Below are 23209 nucleotides of genomic sequence, written 5' to 3' on the forward strand. Positions count from 1 at the left end.
TCGTTTACAGCCAGTGGGAAAGACTCCCGGATTAGGATTAACAGGAGCTGTGTGGCTGCAGCAGGCTGGGTGACAGACTGGGAACCAGGAGTTTCAGCATGACTGCAGGCGCTGAGGGGTTTCCTCTCGGCTGTTTCGGGCGCCCCTGGCCTCTGGTCAGGTTCTTTCCAGACAGCAGGGATGCTGAGGCTGACAGGGTGGCCAGGCGGGCCGCAGTCCCAGAGGAAAGGAGACGAGGCTGTGTCGTGGTTTCCTCCCAGCCCGTGCAGCCGGAGCCGGGAGACTTTATTTGGGGGGGGGGGGGAGTGAGAACAGGAATGAGACGAAGTGTAAAAGTGGAAGGGGAGGCGCAACACTGGTATGAGAAGAGGAACAGAAGCTTCTAGCACAACACGCAGCCCAACACAAACTCCAGGGCGGGGCGGCCGCCATCACCAGGCCTGGGGCAAGCACCCCCGCTTCTTCTCTCGTCAGATTTGAAGAAAAAGGGAAACTTGGGGCTCTGGAGCACTGAGATGGGGTGAGGGGGGACAATACTGACGGCCCTGCAGCTAGCACCACGGCGGCCCTGCCTGGCCTGGGGCAGCCGTCCCCACTCCAACCCCATACTCCTCTGGAGGACCTCCCTGCCCTCCACGCCGTGTCTCCCTGGGAACAAGGGAAGTGGGATGTCGACACAGCAGATCCGACACAGAATGCGATCAATGAGCAGGCCCCACTCTCACCGCCCTGCGCCTGCTCTGGGGTCAGAGGGCGGCAGGGGAGCTGCTGCAGCTAAGCCAGGAAACCACCGGACAGGAGGCCCAGGCGCACACAGGCTCTGGGCAGGCTGCTGGCTGGACGGAGACCTACCCCAGAGCCAGGAAGTCAAGTCCCAGCTGGAAGGAGGGGGGTGAGACGACAGGACCCCAAGCAGGCATGCCCCGCTCTGAGCTCTCTGCCCCTCAGAACCCTGGCCCTAGGCCTCACCGTCACGCCCCCGGCTGGGGCTACTGCTCTCCCCACTCGGCCAGGCCCAGGAAGGGGGGGCTGGCTGGTGTGATGGGTGAAGGTGATCATGTGCTGAGGCTGTGGAGGGAGAGAGCTGGCAGGTGGGTAGGTGGTGGGCAGGCTCTCTAAACCCAGTTTCCTGGCACTGAGGAGCCAGGCTTTGGGGGGCAGTCTCCCCCCACAACTGACCCCCTCACCCAGCAGCTTCCCCTGACCTCCCTGGGCCCTCCTCAGCCAGCAGCCAGCACCTCTGGGCGCAGAAGAGCCCATGCGAGGCGCTGGAAAGCAGTCCTGAGTCAGGAGGAGGCAGGCCCCTGTCCCTCACAGGAAGTGAGATGAGGTGACACTGAGGGTGGTGATGGTGACTAAGGCCCCGAAGTCCCTGCCTCTGCCTCCCCAGAAGCTCTGCAGCCAGGCCAGCCCCAGGGAGCAGAGCCTGTGTAAACATGCCGGAGGGGAGGAGGGGTTGCTACATATGAGAAACAGTTAAAAATAAATTAAAAAGCACCGCTATATCCTGTAGTGGGCTCCACAGGCCCAAGGTCTCAGCTAGGAGAGGGGTGCCCAGGGATTAGCTTGGGGTGATCAGCTCCCTCCCTCTCAGACAGCAATGGGGCAGGGACTTCATTCTGCTTCCTCCTCCCCAGAGGGCTCTGTGGGAAGAGCCTGTGGGTTGGAGCATCCTTCTTGGCTCCTGTATCCTGTATCGGAGCCGCTCCCATTCCCTGAGCCAAGCTCCCAGCTCCCTCTCACATCTCTTCCCCTCAGACCCTGTGGTCCACTGGGGCATCCGGGGCCACTTCCTGCTGATGAGTGGCCTGCACAAGGCACTCACATCCAGGCCCAGGCACGGCCTCATTTTCACCCCGATACCTCCCCAAGGCAAGCCACCTCTGCCTCAGGTGAATACGGCAACACTGGGACCACTCCTGGAAACCTGGGATGGGATGGTGAGTCAGGGGTCATCCTGGTCCTTGATGGCTCTGGCTGAGGTGCAGATTAAATAAGGCCCGGGGACCACTGACCCATGAGAGACCCACCAGACTGACCAGCTGGCCTCCCTGCTGGGTCTGACTGGCTAAGAGCTGCTGGTATGAAGAGCTGCCAGCACCTGCTGCCTCCCTGACCAGCGCTCGGACACCTGCCTCCCTCCCCTCCCCGCCCCTTTCTTTGCTTCCTGGGCACCTGCCCCGCAGGGCAGGCTGAGAACTGCACTCTACTGCACTCCACCCTCTGCTGACACAGCACGCACAGGGCTCTCAGGGGTGTCTCCGGTCTGCAAGGAGAGTGAGAGGACGGACATGGGCCCTGCCCTGGCCCAGCCCGCCCTGGGAAGCCTGGAGCTGCCAGACTTCCCACCTCACAGCACGTCAGTGGACTTCTCCCCAGCACTGGCTGCACGTCAGATTACAAATAGGCCTTCTCTCTCCTGTTGGTTTTAAAAAAATTTCCTGACCTGATTGCCAACATTTAAAAATCAGGGTATTTCACATAAAAATTCAGAATGCTGACCTCCGAAAAAATCAGAAAATCTGGCAATGCAAGGCCTGCACTCAGAAAAGCTGAGCGGCAGTGGCTGCTTTAATGGGGTATATGCCCTCTTTAGTTTGCCACAGTCTCCACCCAGCCCTGCAGTCCTCCTTTTCACCTGCCAGGACCTGTAAGGCATTGAGTTTGCACCTCTAGTTCTGAACCTCCCTTTTCCAGGCTCCCAGCTCCTCTGCAGCCTTACTGATTGATAGCTGCCCCTGGCTGACTCCTAGCCTCTCAGTAAAAAGAAACCTAAAGGGTCCTCCCATCCAGCTACTTTTCCATAACCTGAACCCTCTCAACAGCTTCCTGACAAGTAGCCATCTAGTCATTGCTTGATTACCTCCAACAATAGGGAACTTACTACTCCCTAAGACAGCTTGACTCTAAACTCCCCCTATATCCTTTTCTCACTTACACACCCAGCTCTCAGGCTCTGCCCCTCCTGGGGGCCACACTGCAACCCTGCCCTGCACCTCCTTGTTGCTGGAACCTGCAGAAGCCTTCCCCCAGCCCCAGCAGCCTCTTCCCACAACCTCTCCCCTGCCCACCAGTTCCCTCATGCCAGACAGAAGGCTGTGCAGACGCAGGCTGTTCAGGTTCCTCCCTGACAACAGGCCTCATCATTCCTGGGACCCCAAAAAACTAAACAGACTGCTAAATGAAGGGAGGTAGGCCTGGGGCACAAAGCATTCTAGTCCGGTCTTCATTTCCCCAGCAAGAGCTGAGGTAATAAAACGGGGGAGGAGCAGTGCCCACCACCGGGACCGCTAGGGGACAGACCCTGGGCCTTGTGAGCCACCCTGTCCCCAACCACAGTTTCTGGACCCCAGCTCTGCCCAATGCTCACAATCACAGAGCCCAGTGCAAGTCCGATCCTCAGCAAAGCCCAGCACCCTGCAGGGAGACCCAGCTTCAGCAGGCAGAGCTGGGCTGAGCAAGAGGGGGTGAAACTCCTCCCCCAGTGGTTGTCCCCTGGGCTCTCTCCACAGCCCGCAGCAGGGGGCGTGCCCGCAGGCAGTGTCAGTCCACAGGGCACAATCTGTCCCTGGGGCTGCAAGGGCATGAAGGCTCTCCTGGGCATGGACTCCCGCACTTGGGGGAGATGTCACCTGTGTCAAGCTCCTGATGGGCCACACCGGCCTCTCCCAGGATGCTTCCTACCCTGCTTCCTTTGCCTTGTGTCATGATGCTGCCAGGGCAGGCGGAAGTGGAGGAACACCTCCACCACCCCCTCGCCATCCTGCCACAGGCCTAGTGGGCTGGCAGACTCCCCACACACGGGATGGACCCAAACCCCAGAGAGTGCCAGGGGCAGGGGCACCAGCAGGGCCAGTGACCCCTCCTCATCCGGCCCCATGGCGGTCAGCTCTCCTAAGCGCTGGCCTGCCAGCCACTGGCAGATCCATTACATAAGATACCAAATACCGTAAACTTTAGTTGTCAAGTTAAAAACTCTGAATAAAATGCTAATTGCCTCTCTCGGCCCAAAGTTAGGAGGCTTGGCCCAGCGGGAGGGGCGGCAGCTTGGTGGCTGGGCTGGGGCACAGTCTTCCTGCTGCCTCTCACCTGCCCCATCACCAGCCCCGCCTTTCCCACGGGCCAGGCTGGCTCTGGCAGGTGATCCTGGCCCCCAGGAGTGGGTGAGGCTGCGGTGCTGCCCACCGCCTCACACCCGGATCTGGTACCCGTTGAGGTCTGGCATGGCTTTGGGGTCCGGAGGCTTCTTCTCACCCGAAGGCCTACAGGGAGGAGAGAACAGAGAAGGGAGGAGAGTGAGCGGGGGTGCTGGGGGTGGGGTGGGGGGTAGCTGCCCTGGTGCCTCCCCCACCTCCATTCCTCAAGGCACCCCCAATGCAGCTGTGCAGCCTGCGGAAGGAAGGGTGTTTCCGGAATCCTGGCCTGCCTGTGCGGTCCTGAGTGTGGGCCCTCTCTCTCCTGCAGGCTCCTGCTCTTGCCAGGGGCCAGCTGGCCTGGACAAGGGACTCTGTTTCTCTATAGAGTTGTCCTGGATCAAAGTGAACGGTGCAGGATATTGGAGGCCTGCGTGGTGTCCCTGAATCATACCAGAGAGGTGGCTCCTGGATGACAATGATATTGAAAGCAAGGACCAGACCAATAGGTAGGAGACGAATCAGAGGCGGTAGCCCGGTGTTTCAACGGGATGTTTCTGCCATGTAGACAGAGGCAAAGCCACGGGCTTGCAGGCGCAGAGGTTACGTCCTAAGCTGTCTGGGCTGCCATCTGTGGTTCACACACACCGTCCTCAGCAGTGTTCCTGGGAGAAGCTCTGTCCGGCAGGGGCCCATCCCTGCTCCTCTGCTGCCCACAGATGAAGCCCCAGGAGTCCGTAGGGACCTCTTGCCTGGCACCAGGGTAACCCGTGGGCCAGTGAGCGTTGCTTTCTGCGAGGATATGGGACTGCTTTGCTGCTGGGAGGTGTCAGCACATAAACACACAGTCCCAAGTCACCTCCCTCCAGTGGGGGCAAAAGAGAACACTGGGAATGAAAAGAGTAGGCTTAAAAAGGGGGGGGGGAACTAGATGAGCAGAAAGGAAAGGGGCTTTTCCTGGCCCCCCAGGTTCGCTTCATCACTCGCCTCCTTTCGCTGCGGCTGTTCCTGCGGTGGGGGCTGGACTGGCCCCGCTGCGGGGAGGACACGTCCTTCTTCCGGTCCTTGGTGGGGGACGGAGGGCCGGTCCCTTTGCCGATCTTGGTGGGGAGGAAGAAACAAAGACTCACTCCGGGGCTGCCCCTGAGCCTGTCCTGCTCTGCAGGAGCCACAAGCCCCGAGGCAGCACCAGCCAGGACCCAGGGAGCTCCAGCAACCGCTGGTCCTGTGTCCTGTCGCCAGGTCTCTCCAAACCTGGTCTCCTGGCACTAATGCTCCAGGCCAGAGGCTCCTCAGCAGAACTGCTCAGTCCCAGCTGGGCCCTAAAATAGTATGGATGTGGGGCTTTTGTGATACTGTACGGGGCCCTCGAGAAAAGGGCCCATGCCAGGCAGAGGTGCCAGCTAGGCAAGCAGCCCATGTCTGAGCTTTGGGCTGGGGTCCTACCAGCCCCAAGGTGTTGGATATTTTCAGCCAATCAGAAGCTCAGACCGGTAGCTATTAAGAAACAATTGAGAAAAGCAAATGAATGACCCTACATGCAGCACAGTCTGCTTGATCTGAATTTGAAAACATGAGGCACAGCAAGGGGCTGCTGGAGAGGGGCAAATAATACGGGGAGTCCTTAGTACCAAACAGACTGGGAATCAGAGCACAAAGACTAGGTAACCCTGGTTCCAACTCGAGGTCCAACCTATTCGGTGGAGAGGCACAACACTCTGGTACCAGGAGCCAGGGAGCTGGGCGACCTGTGCACAGAGTGGAAGAGGGTGGCCCTTGGCAGTGGCAGGAGCCAGGGAGCTGGGCGACCTGTGCACAGAGTGGAAGAGGGTGGCCCTTGGCAGTGGCAGGAGCCAGGGAGCCAGGCGACCCGTGCGCAGAGTAGAAGAGGGTGGCCCCTGGCAGTGGCAGGAGCCGGGGAGCCGGGCGACCCGTGTGCAGAGTGGAGGAGGGTGGCCCCTGGCAGCGGCAGGAGCCAGGGAGCCGGGCGACCCGTGCGCAGAGGGGAGGAGGGTGGCCCCTGGCAGCGGCAGGAGCCAGGGAGCCGGGCGACCCGTGCGCAGAGGGGAGGAGGGTGGCCCCTGGCAGTGGCAGGAGCCGGGGAGCCGGGCGACCCGTGCGCAGAGTAGAAGAGGGTGGCCCCTGGCAGTGGCAGGAGCCGGGGAGCCGGGCGACCCGTGCGCAGAGTGGAGGAGGGTGGCCCCTGGCAGTGGCAGGTCACCTCCTCAGGCAGGGCCCAGGGGCCGGCAGGGCAGGGACTCTCAGGGCAAGGCTGTGGGAGCATCAGAGCATGTGCAAGTGCCAAGGTCATGGTGTTGGCACCAGGCTGCCAGGAGGGACCAAGTCACAGCACATCAGTGACTGAGACCCCAGGGGAGGCCCCGAGTCCAGAGGACCTAGGGAGAGGCCAAGGTTGTGCCCACTGTAAAGCCGGGGTGGGGGGGCAAACTCCACAACAGCTCAGCTGGCCTGGCCGGGGGACAGCAGCCTCTGCCCTTCCTGTTCACGGGGGTGGGAAAGAGGGAGAAGAACTATCTCATCGTCTTCCCATGGTCTGACTTCCTTTTTCTGACTTCCTCTTAGTCCTTTATTGGAGGGGGTGGGTTTAGGGGTCAAGAGAGTCAGGATACACACAGGAAGTGATGAAGGTTACTTGTACCCAACCCCACCATGCCCTCCAGACAGGCCGTGACTTCCCACCAATGGATCTGTACGCACAGCTCTTTGCCCGCCCCCTGGAGTGTGGCACCCCTGCCCTCTCCCCAAACCCAGCTCGCTTCCTGCCTCCTTCTGGAGCCTGCCCACCTGAGGGGACTGTCTCAACCACAGTGACCTCTGAGCAAAGGCACTGTTGAAACTACCCGCCCACCCTCTCCTCTACCGCCTCTGCTGGGTGGCGGTGGGGGTGGGGCAGGGAGCAGGGGGGTGGCGCTCCGTGTATGAGTGTCCCACCAGGAAGCGGGCACTCCCCCCCCAGGGCATCCGTGTATGAGTGTCCCACCAGGAAGCGGGCACTCCCCCCCCCAGGGCATCCATGTATGAGTGTCCCCCCAGGAAGCGGGCACTCCCCCCCCCAGGGCATCCGTGTATGAGTGTCCCACCAGGAAGCGGGCACTCCCCCCCCCCAGGGCATCCGTGTATGAGTGTCCCCCCAGGAAGCGGGCACTCCCCCCCCCAGGGCATCCGTGTATGAGTGTCCCCCCAGGAAGCGGGCACTCCCCCCCCAGGGCATCCGTGTATGAGTGTCCCACCAGGAAGCGGCACTCCCCCCCAGGGCATCCGTGTATGAGTGTCCCACCAGGAAGCGGGCACTCCCCCCCCAGGGCATCCGTGTATGAGTGTCCCACCAGGAAGCGGCACTCCCCCCCCAGGGCATCCGTTTATGAGTGTCCCACCAGGAAGCGGGCACCCCCCCCCAGGGCATCCGTGTATGAGTGTCCCACCAGGAAGCGGGCACCCCCCCCAGGGCATCCGTGTATGAGTGTCCCACCAGGAAGCGGGCACTCCCCCCCAGGGCATCCGTGTATGAGTGTCCCCCCAGGAAGCGGGCACTCCCCCCCAGGGCATCCGTGTATGAGTGTCCCACCAGGAAGCGGGCACCCCCCCCAGGGCATCCGTGTATGAGTGTCCCACCAGGAAGCGGGCACTCCCCCCCCCAGGGCATCCGTGTATGAGTGTCCCACCAGGAAGCAGCACTTCCCCCCCAGGGCATCCGTGTATGAGTGTCCCACCAGGAAGCGGGCACTCCCCCCCCCAGGGCATCCGTGTATGAGTGTCCCACCAGGAAGCGGCACTCCCCCCCCAGGGCATCCGTGTATGAGTGTCCCCCCAGGAAGCGGCACTCCCCCCCCCAGGGCATCCGTGTATGAGTGTCCCACCAGGAAGCGGCACTCCCCCCCCAGGGCATCCGTGTATGAGTGTCCCACCAGGAAGCGGGCACTCCCCCCCAGGGCATCCGTGTATGAGTGTCCCACCAGGAAGCGGGCACTCCCCCCCCCCAGGGCATCCGTGTATGAGTGTCCCACCAGGAAGCGGCACTCCCCCCCAGGGCATCCGTGTATGAGTGTCCCACCAGGAAGCGGGCACTCCCCCCCCCCAGGGCATCCGTGTATGAGTGTCCCACCAGGAAGCGGGCACTCCCCCCCCCAGGGCATCCGTGTATGAGTGTCCCACCAGGAAGCGGGCACTCCCCCCCCCAGGGCATCTGTGTATGAGTGTCCCACCAGGAAGCGGGCACTCCCCCCCAGGGCATCCGTGTATGAGTGTCCCCCCAGGAAGCGGGCACTCCCCCCCCCAGGGCATCTGTGTATGAGTGTCCCACCAGGAAGCGGGCACTCCCCCCCAGGGCATCCGTGTATGAGTGTCCCACCAGGAAGCGGGCACTCCCCCCCCCAGGGCATCCGTGTATGAGTGTCCCACCAGGAAGCGGGCACTCCCCCCCCCAGGGCATCTGTGTATGAGTGTCCCACCAGGAAGCGGGCACTCCCCCCCAGGGCATCCGTGTATGAGTGTCCCACCAGGAAGCGGGCACTCCCCCCAGGGCATCCGTGTATGAGTGTCCCACCAGGAAGCGGGCACTCCCCCCCCAGGGCATCCGTGTATGAGTGTCCCACCAGGAAGCGGGCACTCCCCCCCCAGGGCATCCGTGTATGAGTGTCCCACCAGGAAGCGGGCACCCCCCCCAGGGCATCCGTGTATGAGTGTCCCACCAGGAAGCGGCCCTCCCCCCCCCAGGGCATCCGTGTATGAGTGTCCCACCAGGAAGCGGCACCCCCCCCCCAGGGCATCCGTGTATGAGTGTCCCACCAGGAAGCGGGCACCCCCCCCCCAGGGCATCCGTGTATGAGTGTCCCACCAGGAAGCGGCACTCCCCCCCCAGGGCATCCGTGTATGAGTGTCCCACCAGGAAGCGGGCACTCCCCCCCCCCAGGGCATCCGTGTATGAGTGTCCCACCAGGAAGCGGGCACTCCCCCCCCCTAGGGCATCCGTGTATGAGTGTCCCACCAGGAAGCGGGCACTCCCCCCCCAGGGCATCCGTGTATGAGTGTCCCACCAGGAAGCGGGCACCCCCCCCCAGGGCATCCGTGTATGAGTGTCCCACCAGGAAGCGGGCACTCCCCCCCCAGGGCATCCGTGTATGAGTGTCCCACCAGGAAGCGGGCACTCCCCCCCAGGGCATCCGTGTATGAGTGTCCCACCAGGAAGCGGGCACTCCCCCCCAGGGCAGAGGCCTTTGGCTCAGGGGCAGGGCCAGCGCCCACTGACCTTGAGCCGCATGTCGCGGGCGTGCCGCTCCAGCTCCTTGCGGAAGTCCTCGCGGCCCAGCCCGTCCACGTCCAGGACGGAGTGCTTCCACTCGATCTGCTCCACGCTGTGCGGGTCGTGGGACACGCACTGGCCCAGCTTCACCTTCTTCAGCACGTGCCAGCAGCGGCCGTAGGCGGCCTCGAAGTCCAGCACGAGCTCGCTGAGCGTGCGGAAGGCCGGCGGCTTGTACATCAGGTCCTCCCGCCGGCTCATGCCCAGCGCCCCGTAGCGGCCCCCGCAGTTCACCCCCAGCACGATGTGGCGGAAGTAGTTCCCTGAGAAGTAGCTCTTGAAGCTGATGGGGAAGCGCTCCAGGGTGGGCATGCTGTTGGTGAGGTAACTGGCCATGTCAGCCCAGCTAAGGAACCAGCCAGGGCCAGCACATGGGGGCAGGACAGGGGCTGGACGCCCCCCACCCCAGGGGACAGCTTGTGTCTCTGGTCCCCTGAGACCATGCCTTGCTCACCGCTATATCCTGCTGTCTAGCCTTGAGCCTGGCATACAGTAGGTGCTCAATAAACGGGATCTCTAGGGGCAGGGCTCTCAGTGCCGTCACAACGTAATAGCTAATAGTGAGTCCTTCTCTCCAAACTGCAGGGCTCTCCAAAGTCCTTGTGGCTGAAGGAGCAGGTGAGAAGCCTGCTAACACCCCCACCTCTCCCTCTCTGCTTCCTTCCCTCCGTCCCACACACGTCCCCTCACCCCTACTTGTTCTCTGACATGTTCTCACATTGTCTTCTCTCTCACAAGTCCATCTCCTCACGGAGGCACAGACAATTCTGTTCTTTCTCCACCCCCTCCCCACATACACACACTTACTGCCCACCACCCTGCAAAGAAAACCATGTGCAAGCTCCCAAGGCCTAGGAGCCAACACTGCCTGGCCCAGCATCCCACACCAACCTCTTCCCTTCCTTGCTCCACTAGCTCAACCTCTCTGTCCACCTGGATGTCCCCCCAAGGACCTTCTGCACTAGCTTTACCCAGAGGGCTGCTCTCTGCCAGCCTTTGGCTCCTCCTAATGCCATAGGCTGGGCCATCATCACTGACCCCCCCCCCCTTTTTTTCCAAGTGAGAGACGGGGAGATAGGGAGACAGACTTCCGCATGTGCCGTGACTAGGATCCACCTGACAAACCCTGTCTGGGGCTGATGCTCAGCCCATCTGGGGCCATGCTCGCAATCAAGCTATTTTTAGCACCTGAGGCAGAGGCTCCACAGAGCCATCCTCAGCGCCTAGGCTGATGCACTCAAATCAATCGAGCCACAGTTGTGGGCAGGGGAAGAGAGAGAGAGAGAAAGAGAAAGAGAGAGAGAGAGATAAGAGAAGGAGGGAGAGAGAAGGAGAGAAGCAGATGGTCCCTTCTCCTGTGTGTCCTGAATGGGAATCGAACCCGGGACTTCCACACGCCGGGCTGACACTCTACCACTGAGCCAACCAGCCAGGGCCTGGCCTCCCTTTTTAAAGTAGAGTCTGCTTTCCTCTATTTCCCCTAGGGCACACTCACCACAATCTGTAATTATTTTACTTATTTGTTTACTTGTTTAGTTTCTGCCTCCCGCTGGAATATAAATTTCTGAGATGAGGTCCTTATCTGTCATGTGCTTTGCTATCTCTCCAGGGCCCAGCCTGGAGTGGAACAGAATAGTTAGTTATTCGATAAAACTCTTCTGGAACAGATGGGTAGATGAGTGAGACAAAAGCTTGGAGTAGATACTGTGTACAGACACTGTGCCAAGGATCTACATGGACCCCCTCATTCACTTGTCCTAACCTGTGGGACTGGCACTAGGCACTACCATTGTCCCCTTTTGCAGAGGACGAGGCCAAGGCTGAGATGTTAGGGAACTTGCTAGGAGTCACAGAGCAAGTAGGTAGCAGAATTAGGATTCAGGACACCAAAGTCTATGCTCTCAGTCAATGCAATCCTTACTGAGCCTGACTCCTTGCAAGTGACTGAGGACACAGGGGTGAGCAAGGCACAGGCTCAGAGTGCAGAGGAGAAGGCCCAGGAACAAACTCCGTGGCCACCATGTACGCAGCAACTAAGCAACACTGGGGAGGCCCTCTGCCCTGTTTTATTCCTGCCCACAAGCCACCAGGTAGCCCATGAAAGGCTCCTGAGAGGACTTGCTCCTAAGTGGACCAGCTTCCACGTTAGCAACCGAGGCATGGGGCACTGAGACCTCCTCAGGCCCGGTCACTGTGGAGCCCAGTTCATGACTGCTGGGAGAGAGCTGGGAGAGAGCTGGGAGAGAGCTGGGAGAGAGCTGGGAGGGCCCTGCAGCCCGTTCAGCCCTCCCTACAGGAGGAAGTTGGGGCCCCAGGGCCTGAGCTTGTGCCTACCCTGCCTCTCCCAGGGCTAAAGAAGGATACATCCCCAGGATCACGGCTTCCAGGCATTTGATTGGCAGAGCCTCTTTGGTCATTTCCTTGGCCAAGTCCATCAGCCTGGAGGGGAGGGAGGCAAAGACATGAGGACAGAACCTCTGGCCATTTCCAGTGGGGTAGGGTCAGGAGGAGGGTGGACAGGAAATTCCAGAACAGAGAGCCACCCCTCCTTTCCAAGCTGTCCAGACTCAGGTCCGGCCCCTCCCTCCCCTCCCCCATGTCAATCCTGAGCCAGGGAGGGCGGGAGAAGAGGCAGCCACTGAAGATAAGGAAGGAGACCCGTCCCCTTCCCTCCTTTCACTTCCTCCTCCCACCCCAGGCTCCTGCTCCTAGGACCGATGGAGGTGGGGAGCATGAATGGAGGCCGTGCAGTCACCAGCAGTTCTCTGACAGCCACTGGGCGGGGTCCTTCTGCAACGGTGGTGTGGGGCAGTGGGAAAGCATGCCCGGCTGCTGGGAACCTTGGCCTTGATCTTGTCCCGTCTGGAGCACAGCGGACAGCCCTGATCCAAGCATGGCATCTCCAAAGGGCTTGTAATTGTTTGCAACTGCTCCCCCACAGCTGACCTACTGCCTGGGTCCTGGACACGGCATTTCAGGGAGTTAGCCCGGTGACTCCCCAGCCTGCTGCTGAACTTGGAATTCAGGCCACGCTAAGACTGCCTGTTCCTGAGGCATGGTTCTCCCTCCTCACTGAATGCTGCCTGGTTCCTCCCTCCTCACTGAATGCTGCCTGGTCCTCCCTCCTCACTGAATGCTGCCTGGTCCTCCCTCCTCACTGAATGCTGCCTGGTTCCTCCCTCCTCACTAAATGCTGCCTGGTCCTCCCTCCTCACTGAATGCTGCCTGGTCCTCCCTCCTCACTGAATGCTGCCTGGTCCTCCCTCCTCACTGAATGCTGCCTGGTCCTCCCTCCTCACTGAATGCTGCCTGGTCCTCCCTCCTCACTGAATGCTGCCTGGTCCTCCCTCCTCACTGAATGCTGCCTGGTTCTCCCTCCTCACTGAATGCTGCCTGGTCCTCCCTCCTCACTGAATGCTGCCTGGTCCTCCCTCCTCACTGAATGCTGCCTGGTCCTCCCTCCTCACTGAATGCTGCCTGGTTCTCCCTCCTCACTGAATGCTGCCTGGTCCTCCCTCCTCACTGAATGCTGCCTGGTTCCTCCCTCCTCACTGAATGCTGCCTCCAGGTCTAGGAATGCAACCTGGCCACTGGCTGGGCCCCGGAGGGTGCTGGACCCTCCGTCCCACCGAGGCTAGAGCTGGGCCTCCGCTCACGGCAGCCATAGGACAAGAACAGAGCTTTTAGGGTGAAGGAGGCTAGATTCCACCCAGGAGCTTGGGGAGGGAGTAATTAAGTAATTTAGCTAATAAACCATTTACTGTATTTTCACAAGAAAGTGAATATGGACAGATTATGTGTGGAGCAGGACGTAAATTCATATTATTTTTTAAAACATAGGGTTTTAAGCCTATGGACAGCTTTGGCTGAGCCCCCAGACCCAGTGAGGAAGTGGCATTTAGTTCTCACTCTCCTCCGCCCTCGGGGCTTCTGCGGGGCGAGTCCAGCCAAGAACCTGCACACTGGATGGCGGGTTACGAGGTGAGAGACAGCGGGGTCCCTGTTGCTCAGACACCGGGCCGTGTACTTAATAACCAGAAGAGAGTCCAGGAAGGCAAACGGGGTGACACACAGGTTCCCTGAAATGGAGAGAGCTCTCTCCAGCTAGGCCCACCTCCCATTTAAAAGAAAAATGTATGTGTGTGTGTGTGTGTATGGTTTATATACAGACTTCTACGTGGGACCACGCTCTGTCACTACCAAGCAAGCTGGGGCTGCCTGTCACTCTCCCAGCTCAGCATGGATGTTGGGGTTCCCTTTCCATCAGAGGAGCCCTGCTGCTCCTGTGGGCAGAGCTCCCTCCCTGCGGCTTCCTGGGGCCCCTGAGCTGTGCAGCGGAGGGGAAGTGTCAGGGCAGTGGGACATTGTCCTGTTGGCGTGTTCCCTGGGAGAGGCCCCGCCTGCCTCCCAAGCTTCCGTGCAAACGTGGCCCCCACCGAGGAGCACAGCCCCGCCACGGTGCAGAGGGACAGGGCACACCCACACTCACCCTGTGAGGGGTCTGCTCTTCTTAATCTCGAAGAACTGGGTCCCTGTGTGATTGTACCTGCGGTGCTGGTTCAGGGCTTGCTGGCTCGGTCTGGAAGAGGCGTGCCCCACCCCTCCCCCACCCCTCCCCCAGACCCTGGGGCCCAGTGCTCCCGGGGTGGGGGTGCAGGCGGGTAAGAACCCCATAAAGTACTTCCCAAGAGGCCCCTGGGAGGGTGCCAGAGGAATGACTGGGGTGGGGAGAAGGGCACAGAATGTGGCTTCTCCTTCCCTACACGGGCGCTCTGTCCTTCTCTCTTCTCTCTGGCCGCCACCCCTGCTCTCCCCTGGTCTTCTCTCCCAGGAAGGGCGCTGCTGAGCAGGCAGCGGGGCAGCAGGCCCCGAAAGTGGCTGCGCTCTAGGCTGCGCTCCGCAGCACTTCCATCTTCCCGCCAGCTGAGGAGCAGCATGAACCAAGGGGAGAAGGCTGGGGTGTGGCGTCCTGCCTGCGGAGACTGAGGGGTGCCACTCCTGAGCCAACCTCCTCCCCCTTCAAGGCCGAAATTCCCCACCAGCCAAGGGCAGGTGGGATCCAAGTTTCAGTGATCAGCCTGGCTTTTCTCCTGCTCAGGACCTGGGCCTTCCGTTTCTGCCTTACTGCAGCTGGGAGGGCTGGGAGGGAACCCAGGACATACAGGGTCCTTCCGTTTCTGCCTTACTGCAGCTGGGAGGGTTGGGAGGGAACCCAGGACACACAGGGTCCTTCCGTTTCTGCCTTATGGCAGCTGGGAGGGTTGGGAGGGAACCCAGGACACACAGGGTCCTTCCGTTTCTGCCTTACTGCAGCTGGGAGGGCTGGGAGGGAACCCAGGACATACAGGGTCCTTCCGTTTCTGCCTTACTGCAGCTGGGAGGGCTGGGAGGGAACCCAGGACATACAGGGTCCTTCCGTTTCTGCCTTACTGCAGCTGGGAGGGCTGGGAGGGAACCCAAGACACACAGGGTCCTTCCGTTTCTGCCTTACTGCAGCTGGGAGGGAACCCAGGACACACAGGGCAGAGAGCAGAGGGTGCTGGGGCCAGAGCAGGGACACTGTGGGCTTGGGCTCAGGGGGTCCTGCTCTCCCATGCTGGGCAACTGGCCCCCTACCAGGGAAGAAACAGGCAAAGCACTGGAAGAACATTCCAGGATGTGGAAGTTACTTCCTGGGCATGAAATGCTTTTTATCCTCTATCGGCTCCCCACCCCCGACTCCCGCCGCCTTTAAAACTACTAGTTCTTAAACTTCCTCGTGGGGAGCGTCCCCTCTCTTCTGTGGGCTGGACGGAGAGCAGAGGGTGTCGGGGCTGATGAACCTAGACTTGGCCACCCACCAGCAGGTTACCTAGGAGACGTCTGCTCCATCACACAGAGGAGAAGGAAGCAGGTGGCAGAGAGTGGGTCTGGTGGTCATCACAGTCCCTCCCATACCGAGGGGGGCTCAGGCTGGGCTTGCACAACTCCAGGGGCGTGGAGATGCCACGTGAACAGTGGCCCTGGAGTTGGCGTAATACCTTTCCAGCCCAGTCTGAAAACAAGCCCCACTCAGCCCCTGGGTCAGCACCCCAGCCAGACGGCAGCCGTGACCCGGGACCTGGGAGGATACTGCAGCTCCCTGATGTAGCGCTGTACGGCTTCCAGGCGCTCGGGGACGGGTGTGGAGGGCTGGAACGTAGGCACGGTCGGTATGGGAATCTAGGGAGAGAGAAAGGGCTGTAGTCACAGAGGAAGGCTCGCCCTGGAGCTTGCAGCCCACCACATCCCACGGGGCCTGCTGGCTTCCCTCCTACCCTGCGTCCCTCTCCTTGGCAACCCTTCACGGAGCCTCCGGTCAGGCCTCTGGCACTCCACAGCACTCCTAAGTTGGAGCTTATGTTGATGTTCCAATTTCATATTTCTTTAATAATTTTAGAAAAACACAGGTTGACTCACTGACTGCTTTGAATTTTTAAATAGTCATTAACTTTAAAGCTTAAGAAGAATGTCAATTTTGCGGTTAAGTTCATTTGGCTGTAGGGAACATTCTGGTTCCAGCCCTGGATGAAAACTGGTCTACCTGGTGTCCCGTCGTCCTAGGGACCCGGCCTGGGCTGGGGGAGCACTCCAGCCAGAGACCGACATGCCCCCAGCAGATGTCATCCACCCCCTCGTGGCACACTGCCCAGACTGTCCAGTTCCACCTGAGCTGGAGGAAGTTAGAGGTGACAGGCCAGAGGGACATGTGTTGGGGCAGGTCTTGCTGTGGCTCCACCTGCCGTGGTCCAGCCACTTTGGGGGGGGGGTTCATGGAGGCACAGGAGCCCTGATTCCCCTTCAAAGCTTCCCTGCCCTGCCAGCTCCACACCTGTAAGCAGCGCAGGTGGCCAGGTCACCAGGCAGTCCTCCCACCAGGAGAGCCGTCCCAGTGTCCAGCCCAGGAAGGGGGAAATGAGGGCGTCAGGCTGGCACCTCTTGGTGGCTTGGGAACTGAGGGGCGTGGGAGTTAGGTCAGAAGCTGCAGACCCCTGAGGCTGTCCCCTCTACCACCAGGCAGTCTCCAGGAAAAGGTGTCACCATGATGGTGTGGGTCCTTGGGTCCCAAGCCCCCTTCTGGCCAGAGGAGCCCCAATCCTTGTCAGTTTGGCTATAACAAGTCAGCAAGCCAAAGAGGCCTAGAGAAGCATCAGCTAGGGTCCTCTGGGTCTACAGAACAGACTTGTTTGGGCAGGAGAACCAGATTTCCAGGAGCAAGCCCCATTCCCCTGGGCTCCCCCTTGGCTCCCAGCCCTGCCAGCTGTGAGGTGACCTCAGGCTCCTCACACAGAGAGGTCCCACCTCTTTCCCCAAGCCCCCCGCCCCCACCCCACGGAGCCTACCCAGCAGGCTGGGCCTGTTGTGAGTCACAGTCTGCCGGGTAGAGGGGTGTTTGAAGGGAAGGGGAAAAGCAGGAGCCCCCTGGGAACGGAGGTAGGGCTGGGATGGGGGAGGCGTTCCCTGTCGTGAGATGCCGAGCCCACCAGGCGCAGCCTTCTGAGTGTGGCGCAGCCTTCTGAATGTGGCGCAGCGGCTGGGGCTCTGACTCCGAGGGAAGGGGCGCAGCGGTCACTGCGCACTCCCGTCTGGGGTGCTGCTCATGGCCAGGGGCACCAGACAGACACTTACTCACGCTCCCCACCTCGCTGGTCCCCGCCTCCCTGTCTGGGCAGTCCCCAGGCTGACACCTCTGTCTGGAAGGAGCTATTTCCCCTTTCACATCACACAGCTGCCCAAACTGGTGTCACCACTTACAGTCACCAGGGGGATAAAAGTCCCAGGATAGGGGAGGTGGGCGGGGAGTTCCCTGTTCCTGCCTGACCACTCTGTGCAAATGGGCCCAGAACTCTCCAAGAGCCTGGCTTGACCTCCCCTGTGTCGGGATACGGGGCAGGGGGGATTACTTCCCGCTTGACTGTGAACAGCACGGCACCTGAGCTCCTCTGGTGGAAGGTCCCTGAGAGGCCGCCTCCACTTCTCAGGTGAGGGCACCCAGTGATTTCCAGGAGCTTTGGCTACAGACTACAGATGCCTCCTCCCCTGGGACACTCCAACAAGGAGAGAACTGAGGGCAGTCCCAGGGTCCCTTGCCTAAGCTCACCCCAGCCCTGGGCCAGCGCCGCACAGCACCCCTGAAGATAACCCCTGCCATCCGGAGGATCCAGGCACTGGCTGCTCTAGAAGGAAATGAGTCCAAAGAGTAAAAAGAGCCCTGGGATTCCCAAGCAGGACAGGACCACAGAGGCCACCATCACTGGGGCTAAGCTGGAAGGAGCTATCTGGCCAGCTGCGAGACTCGGGCTAACTCATCTCAACCACTGCAGACAGCGCAGACACCATTCTTCCGAATGTTCATAAAAGCACTCTCTTAGAAACAAACAAGCAAATATCTATACCTCCATCTGGCCAGGCCCACTTTAGGACTGGTAGCCTGGATTTGCCCTGACTCCCACCTCCAAACCAGGAGCCCGGAAATGCATTATCACTGTCAAGGGTCAGGGTACAGTAGGTGTGAGTGATATTGACTTGCCGGATCTCTTTCCAGAAAACTCCACTCCCAAGGCTAAGAGTTACCCTGCTGCAGGAACGCCTGAAGTGTGTGGACAAGAAACAGGACAGTCTCGAGGTTGACAGAGGGGCTCCAGACCATCACTGTCCGAATCCCAGCCCTGTCGTTCACTGTCTGCCATCAAGCCCCTTCATGTCTCTGTGTCTCAGACGCCTCGTTGGTAAAAGGAGCGCCATAATAGAACCTCACAGCATCAATGAGACACTCACGTCCAGGCCTTAGAACGGGGTCAGGCACACAGCAAAGCTCAGCTCTGCTCATGGTCACTAGAACTCCAGTGCGTGCCAAAGCTCCTGGTCGGCGCATGCTGACACAATGTTCAAATTAGTATTTTGTACATTGTGGCCGGAGCCACAGTCAGAAGACCTTCAGCAGTTGGGACTGGGATGAGTGGCCACTGAACTTATAAAGGTGGTGGCCACTAGGAACATCAAGGCAAGATTCTTATGAAGGCACACAGACTGTACCCGAAGCGAGGACCCTTTCAGAAGCGGCTGCCCTTCAACGTCCTGGTGCCACTGTTTTAAAGGACATTTCCCCAAAGTGCCCGTGGGGGGGCTGCATCCTCAGTCCTCACCCCATTTGCTGGGTATGAATTACATGCTCACCTGTTTCACATGCTTTTACTTCATCAATTCCTCCCAACATCCTTGGAAATGGATATTGCTATTATCCCCATTTTACAGCTGAGAAAACTGAGGCACAAGGAGCCATCACGGGAGAACCAGGATTTTAACATGGCGGATCTGACTGCAGAGCTCTCTTTTTATCACACTACATAGCAGGGATCCCAGACTCAACCACCAGCAGGGAGCCACCGGCCGGGAGCCACCACGCGGGTAACACAGGGAGAAGGCAGGCTGGGAGTGCGTGGTGGAGACTGTAGCCAACTGGGGGCGGAGCCACTCCTCAGCTCCCGCTGCCACTGCCACGTGTGATCACAGATTCTCTGTGCCCCGATCTTCTCATTTTCTGAAAAGAGGCCAAAAATCTGGATCTTCATGTGAAATCTCCCAATTTAAACTTTTGGCTCCTATGGTCTTCTAAAACATTGTGCTGTCCCAACAAAACACCTCTCGGGCCCACCATGGTGTGAACTCTGCTGAGAATGCCTCTGTGCCGAGGGCATGAGCACTCAGGGCGGGTCCAGTCTAGTGGTCAGTCCATTGCTGCTGGGGCTCTGGGATCCAACCACTGACGCCTGTCAGACTCTGGGACTGCTTTCTACTCTGCACCAAGGTCAAGGGGCAACCCCCCCCACACACACAGGGCCGGGTTTTCTATCTGAGGTTAGAGGAGGGGGAGTTTTGAATTTTCCCAATCTTTTCACAAAATTCCTTCGACGCTACCATACTTCTGTCAGTCATGACACACACTGCTCTGCAGACAGCGCCTTCAACCCTTTATTGGCATCTTTCCCACGCGTGAAGGTTGAGAATGACAAGATGACATAATAGACTAGTCGCTAGTAAACTCACTGATTTTTTTTTTCTCTTACTCTCCAGGAGAACCATTCACATTCTTCTATAGTCTGGTTTAGACATAAGCAAGGTGGCTGGAGAGATGTCTGCTAAACACCAACGTGTTCATGGCAAAGAAGCTGTGGGAGACGTGGGTAGCTCTGGCCTCCTTGGCATGAATGCTCTGGGTGAAATCTAGCCTCCCTTCCTGAAGGAGCATGTGCAAAAGGAAATGAACGTCCAATAACCACTACTGGTTTGAGGCTTGAGTTTGTCAAGTGCTTTAACACATAGCCTCTCATTTAATCTTCACCACAATCAACCCCATATGACAGATGAGAAAACTATGGCTCAAACAAGTTCAAGGGAACTGCTGAAGGTCAAATGCTAAGGCGAGCAATCTGGAGCCAATGATCATATCCTTTGACTCAATAGTTTCTCTTCTAGGAGTTTCTCCCAAGGAAATAACCAGAGATGGACCCCCAAATTTACATAAAAAAATGTTCACCATAGTGTTCCAAGAATATATTTATTGGAAAAAAACATGTCCATAGTGGATTAGCTAGGTGAATTCTAAGTCAGCAAAAGGGAACTGCATAGCCCTTCATAACTAACCCACATTTGACTTCCTCTGGAAATGTTAGGCAGTTGCTCAAATTTCAACCTCTGAATTCCCTTTCCCCAAAAGACAATTTCTCATAGCTTTACAAATAACTGGGTAAAAACAAAACAGAGCGCTGGTCTAGTTCACTTTAACTGCCACGCTCCTAGCCCCTTTCCTTCTCACCTGAGCAGCAGGACTAAGCACTGGATTCTGACCTCTGTCCAAAGGGCTTTCCTGTGGGTATTTCAGGCCTCTGCATTTGGCAGAGTGCTTCTTTAGTTAACCACCAATGTTAGAGGAGGGAAAAAAAGCAGGCGTGTATTCCACATAGTACTGTACAGCCCAGAAAGTCTCAAGCCCCTTCTCATTGAGCAAACGCATTTAAGTGCCTGTTCTGCGCCAGGCACGCTGGAGGCCTTTTGGAAAGACAAAGATGAATGAGACACAGCCTCAGCCTTCACCGGTGACACAACTGAAGACAGCCATCATGGAGGAGTTCCAGCCGTGCACCAAAAACCTATTTAACTTACCCCTTTCCAGAGTCCCTCTTCTAACTGCCTCAATCTAGTGTCTAGCAAAGCAAATGATCTGGAACCTGAAAATTGGGGATTGGGTCCCAGCTCTACCACTTACTGGTTATAGAACCCTGAGTTTCGACTTGAGTTTTCCTATTTCCCATCTGGAAAATGGGTCCTCGGACTGCACTTCACAAAGCTGCTGGGGAATTCAGTGAGATAATGCATGAAAATATTTTTTCAACATATAAAGCCCTGTAGCCTCCTTAGCCATTCATTATCTCTCTGCCTACAGTTTTCTGGCTTAGCAAATAAGATGTCAAGCCGCAGTACTGTACTTGTTAATCTGCTGCCCTGCCCACAAAACATGGGCATTTCAAAAGAGTGGAAGGAGGGCCTCCCGGACACAGGCGGTGTGGACCTCACAGAACAACCTCAATTGCAGTTGGGAGAAAGTTCTTCTGGACAGGTACAACCAGTCTGTACTTTTAAAATCTTACCATGCCAGGGGTCACCTACCCCACCGAGGAAAGTGTAGCTTTGCTCTCCCAACCTCGAGATCGTGAACCCGAGATACCCCCACCTTGCCCCCAATACACACAAACAGCTCACCTTGGGCAGGTCCGTGGCCCCACGGATTCGCTGGGCCACCTTCTCTCCATCCGGGTGGATCTTGGCCACGTGCTTCCACATCCTTTCCCAAGTGGCCTCGTCCACAGGGAGCCCACCCCGGTTGACAAAGAAGGGGACTCCTCCATCTCTCAAGTCCTCTTCCCCTTCTTCCTCTGGCTCATCATCTCTCTGGGCTGAGGCCCCTTCGCTGGTCTGCAAACGCCTGACCCCAGAGGAGGCAGCAGCCGCTGTAGTGGGGGCAGGACTGCCCCCAACCACCTTCTTCCCTCCTGGCATCCCCAAATCCTTGACGTGGGCAGAAGGATGTACTGGGAGGCAGGAAAAATAGGCGGCTCACAGGAGGCCTCCCACACACAAGCTGCAAAGATAACACATGGCCAGAGTGCAAGGCGCCTTTAAGAAACCAGGGTGTGGCTCTCGTACAATAAAATACTACTCATTAAGAGGGGAAAAAAATCAGTGCTTCAACGTGAAATGGAGCGGGTGCAGGGCGTTGGGGGTCCGGGATCAGCCTTAGAGGCCTTGTACTGTTTGAAAAACGGGATAAAGAGTACACACCCCAACTTCGCAGCCTTCAGAAAGCATCCCCATTTGACAGTGAGAACAATGACTGGCAGGAGTCTGGGCTAGCAACGAGAAAAACCGGGGGGAAACTGAGGCCAGGCAGCTCAGACCTGCGGTCACAGAGAGGGGCAAGGCACAGGTGCACACGGTGACTGGGCTCGTCTGGCCCTGGTTTTGGAGAGACAAATTCCTCTACAAAACACCGCACGCTCACACCTGCGCACATTCCGGGGTTGGGGCGAAAGGGCAGGGTGGGGGACGAGGCGACATCAGGCCGTATCAACTCCAAACCAGGACCCCCCCCCCCCCCCGACCCGGGGCAGCGAGGGGACGCGATTTTTCACCGCGACCAGTCCGGGAGCCAAGACTCACAGCTGGCGGGGCGCGCGGAGGGAGCACGCGCCGACGCGCACATTCCACGCCTGCAGCCAACTCCCCGCACAAAGTGGGCTTTGTCTCTGCTCTCCGTCCCCTCGCTCCCGGGAAGCTGAAGCGGAGCCCCCAGAGGGGGGAGGGCGCGGCGCGGAGACGCAAGGCTCCGCGGGTCCCCGACCGGCCGCGTCTCAGCAGGCAGAGAGCGGGCGCCTGGCGCGGCGCTGCACCAGCCGCGCCATCGCGGGGTGCGGGTCTCGCTCCGGGCCCCGGGGCTCAGCGGGGTCGCCTCGTGCGGCGCGCAGAGGCCAGGCTGAGGCCCCCCAGCGGCGGACTCCGGCTGCGGGGTCGCCGCCCCGGACTGGCTGCAGCATGAGCGGTGGCGCGGCCGGGGCGGCCGGAGGATGCTTCGCCGCTTTCCGCTCGGGCTCCGGCGGCCCCGGCTGAGCGGGGAGAGGCGGGATCGGCGGGGCGGGGCGGGCGGGGTGAGGAGGGCAAGTCGGCGGCTCGCCAGCCCGGGCCCGCGGATGGAGCTGGACGACGGTGATAAAGCCTCGGCGAGCACGAGCTGCTCTAGTCTCCGGGGAGCAGCCCGCAGATCGCGAGTTGCACGCGCAGGTCGCAGCTCCGCGACAAGGCAAAGCTGGGGCCGCCGCCGTCCCTGTCGCCCCAGGGCCCCGCGGCAGCTGGCCGCGTCCCCTGCCCTCCCGCCGCCCACCCTGCCGAGCCCCAGCTCGCGGCGCGCATGCGCTCTGTCCCCCCCTTAAAGGGCCAGTGCGCTCCCGGCCGGGTCCTCCGCCTCCCGCTGCGGTCCCTTCACTCCCAGCTACTTCTAGGACAGGGGCGGGCGCTTGCTCCCTTGACCCCTCTCTCTCCCGCCGCCCCGAGGCTAGTGCGGAGCTGCAGAAGAAGTTTGCAATATGCCAAACTGTGCGCAAACTCCAGGGAGATTCTGGGCTCAGAAGGCCGCGGTCGGGAGTTTCCCACGGGGAGTACCTCGCAGGGAGCCTCGGGGTGGAGA

The 23209-nt window shown here is 59.4% G+C and overlaps 1 protein-coding gene across 7 annotated transcripts; it reads right to left on the reverse strand.

The window, feature by feature from the left end:
* Positions 1-250: 250 nt before the first annotated feature.
* VASH1 (vasohibin 1) lies at positions 251-22913 on the reverse strand. 7 transcript variants are annotated; one of them, XM_066344694.1, is made up of 9 exons: positions 22189-22233; positions 21811-21878; positions 21232-21610; positions 15566-15654; positions 13943-13999; positions 11818-11892; positions 9400-9781; positions 5121-5233; positions 251-4262 (listed from the first exon to the last, which is right to left on the reverse strand). In XM_066344694.1, the coding sequence occupies exons 3-9, from the start codon at positions 21526-21528 to the stop codon at positions 4190-4192; spliced, it is 1086 nt and encodes a 361-aa protein (XP_066200791.1). In that variant the 5' UTR covers positions 21529-21610; positions 21811-21878; positions 22189-22233; the 3' UTR covers positions 251-4189. The 7 variants fall into 7 exon arrangements, with proteins under 7 accessions (XP_066200791.1, XP_066200792.1, XP_066200785.1 ...); XM_066344695.1 differs by having other exon boundaries at positions 21811-21873; positions 22189-22213; XM_066344688.1 differs by lacking the exon at positions 21811-21878 and having other exon boundaries at positions 21232-21560; positions 22189-22913.
* Between the last annotated feature and the right edge of the window lie 296 nt (positions 22914-23209).

This window comes from Saccopteryx leptura, chromosome 6, assembly GCF_036850995.1.
Source record: "Saccopteryx leptura isolate mSacLep1 chromosome 6, mSacLep1_pri_phased_curated, whole genome shotgun sequence".
Classification (NCBI taxonomy): Eukaryota; Metazoa; Chordata; class Mammalia; order Chiroptera; family Emballonuridae; genus Saccopteryx; species Saccopteryx leptura.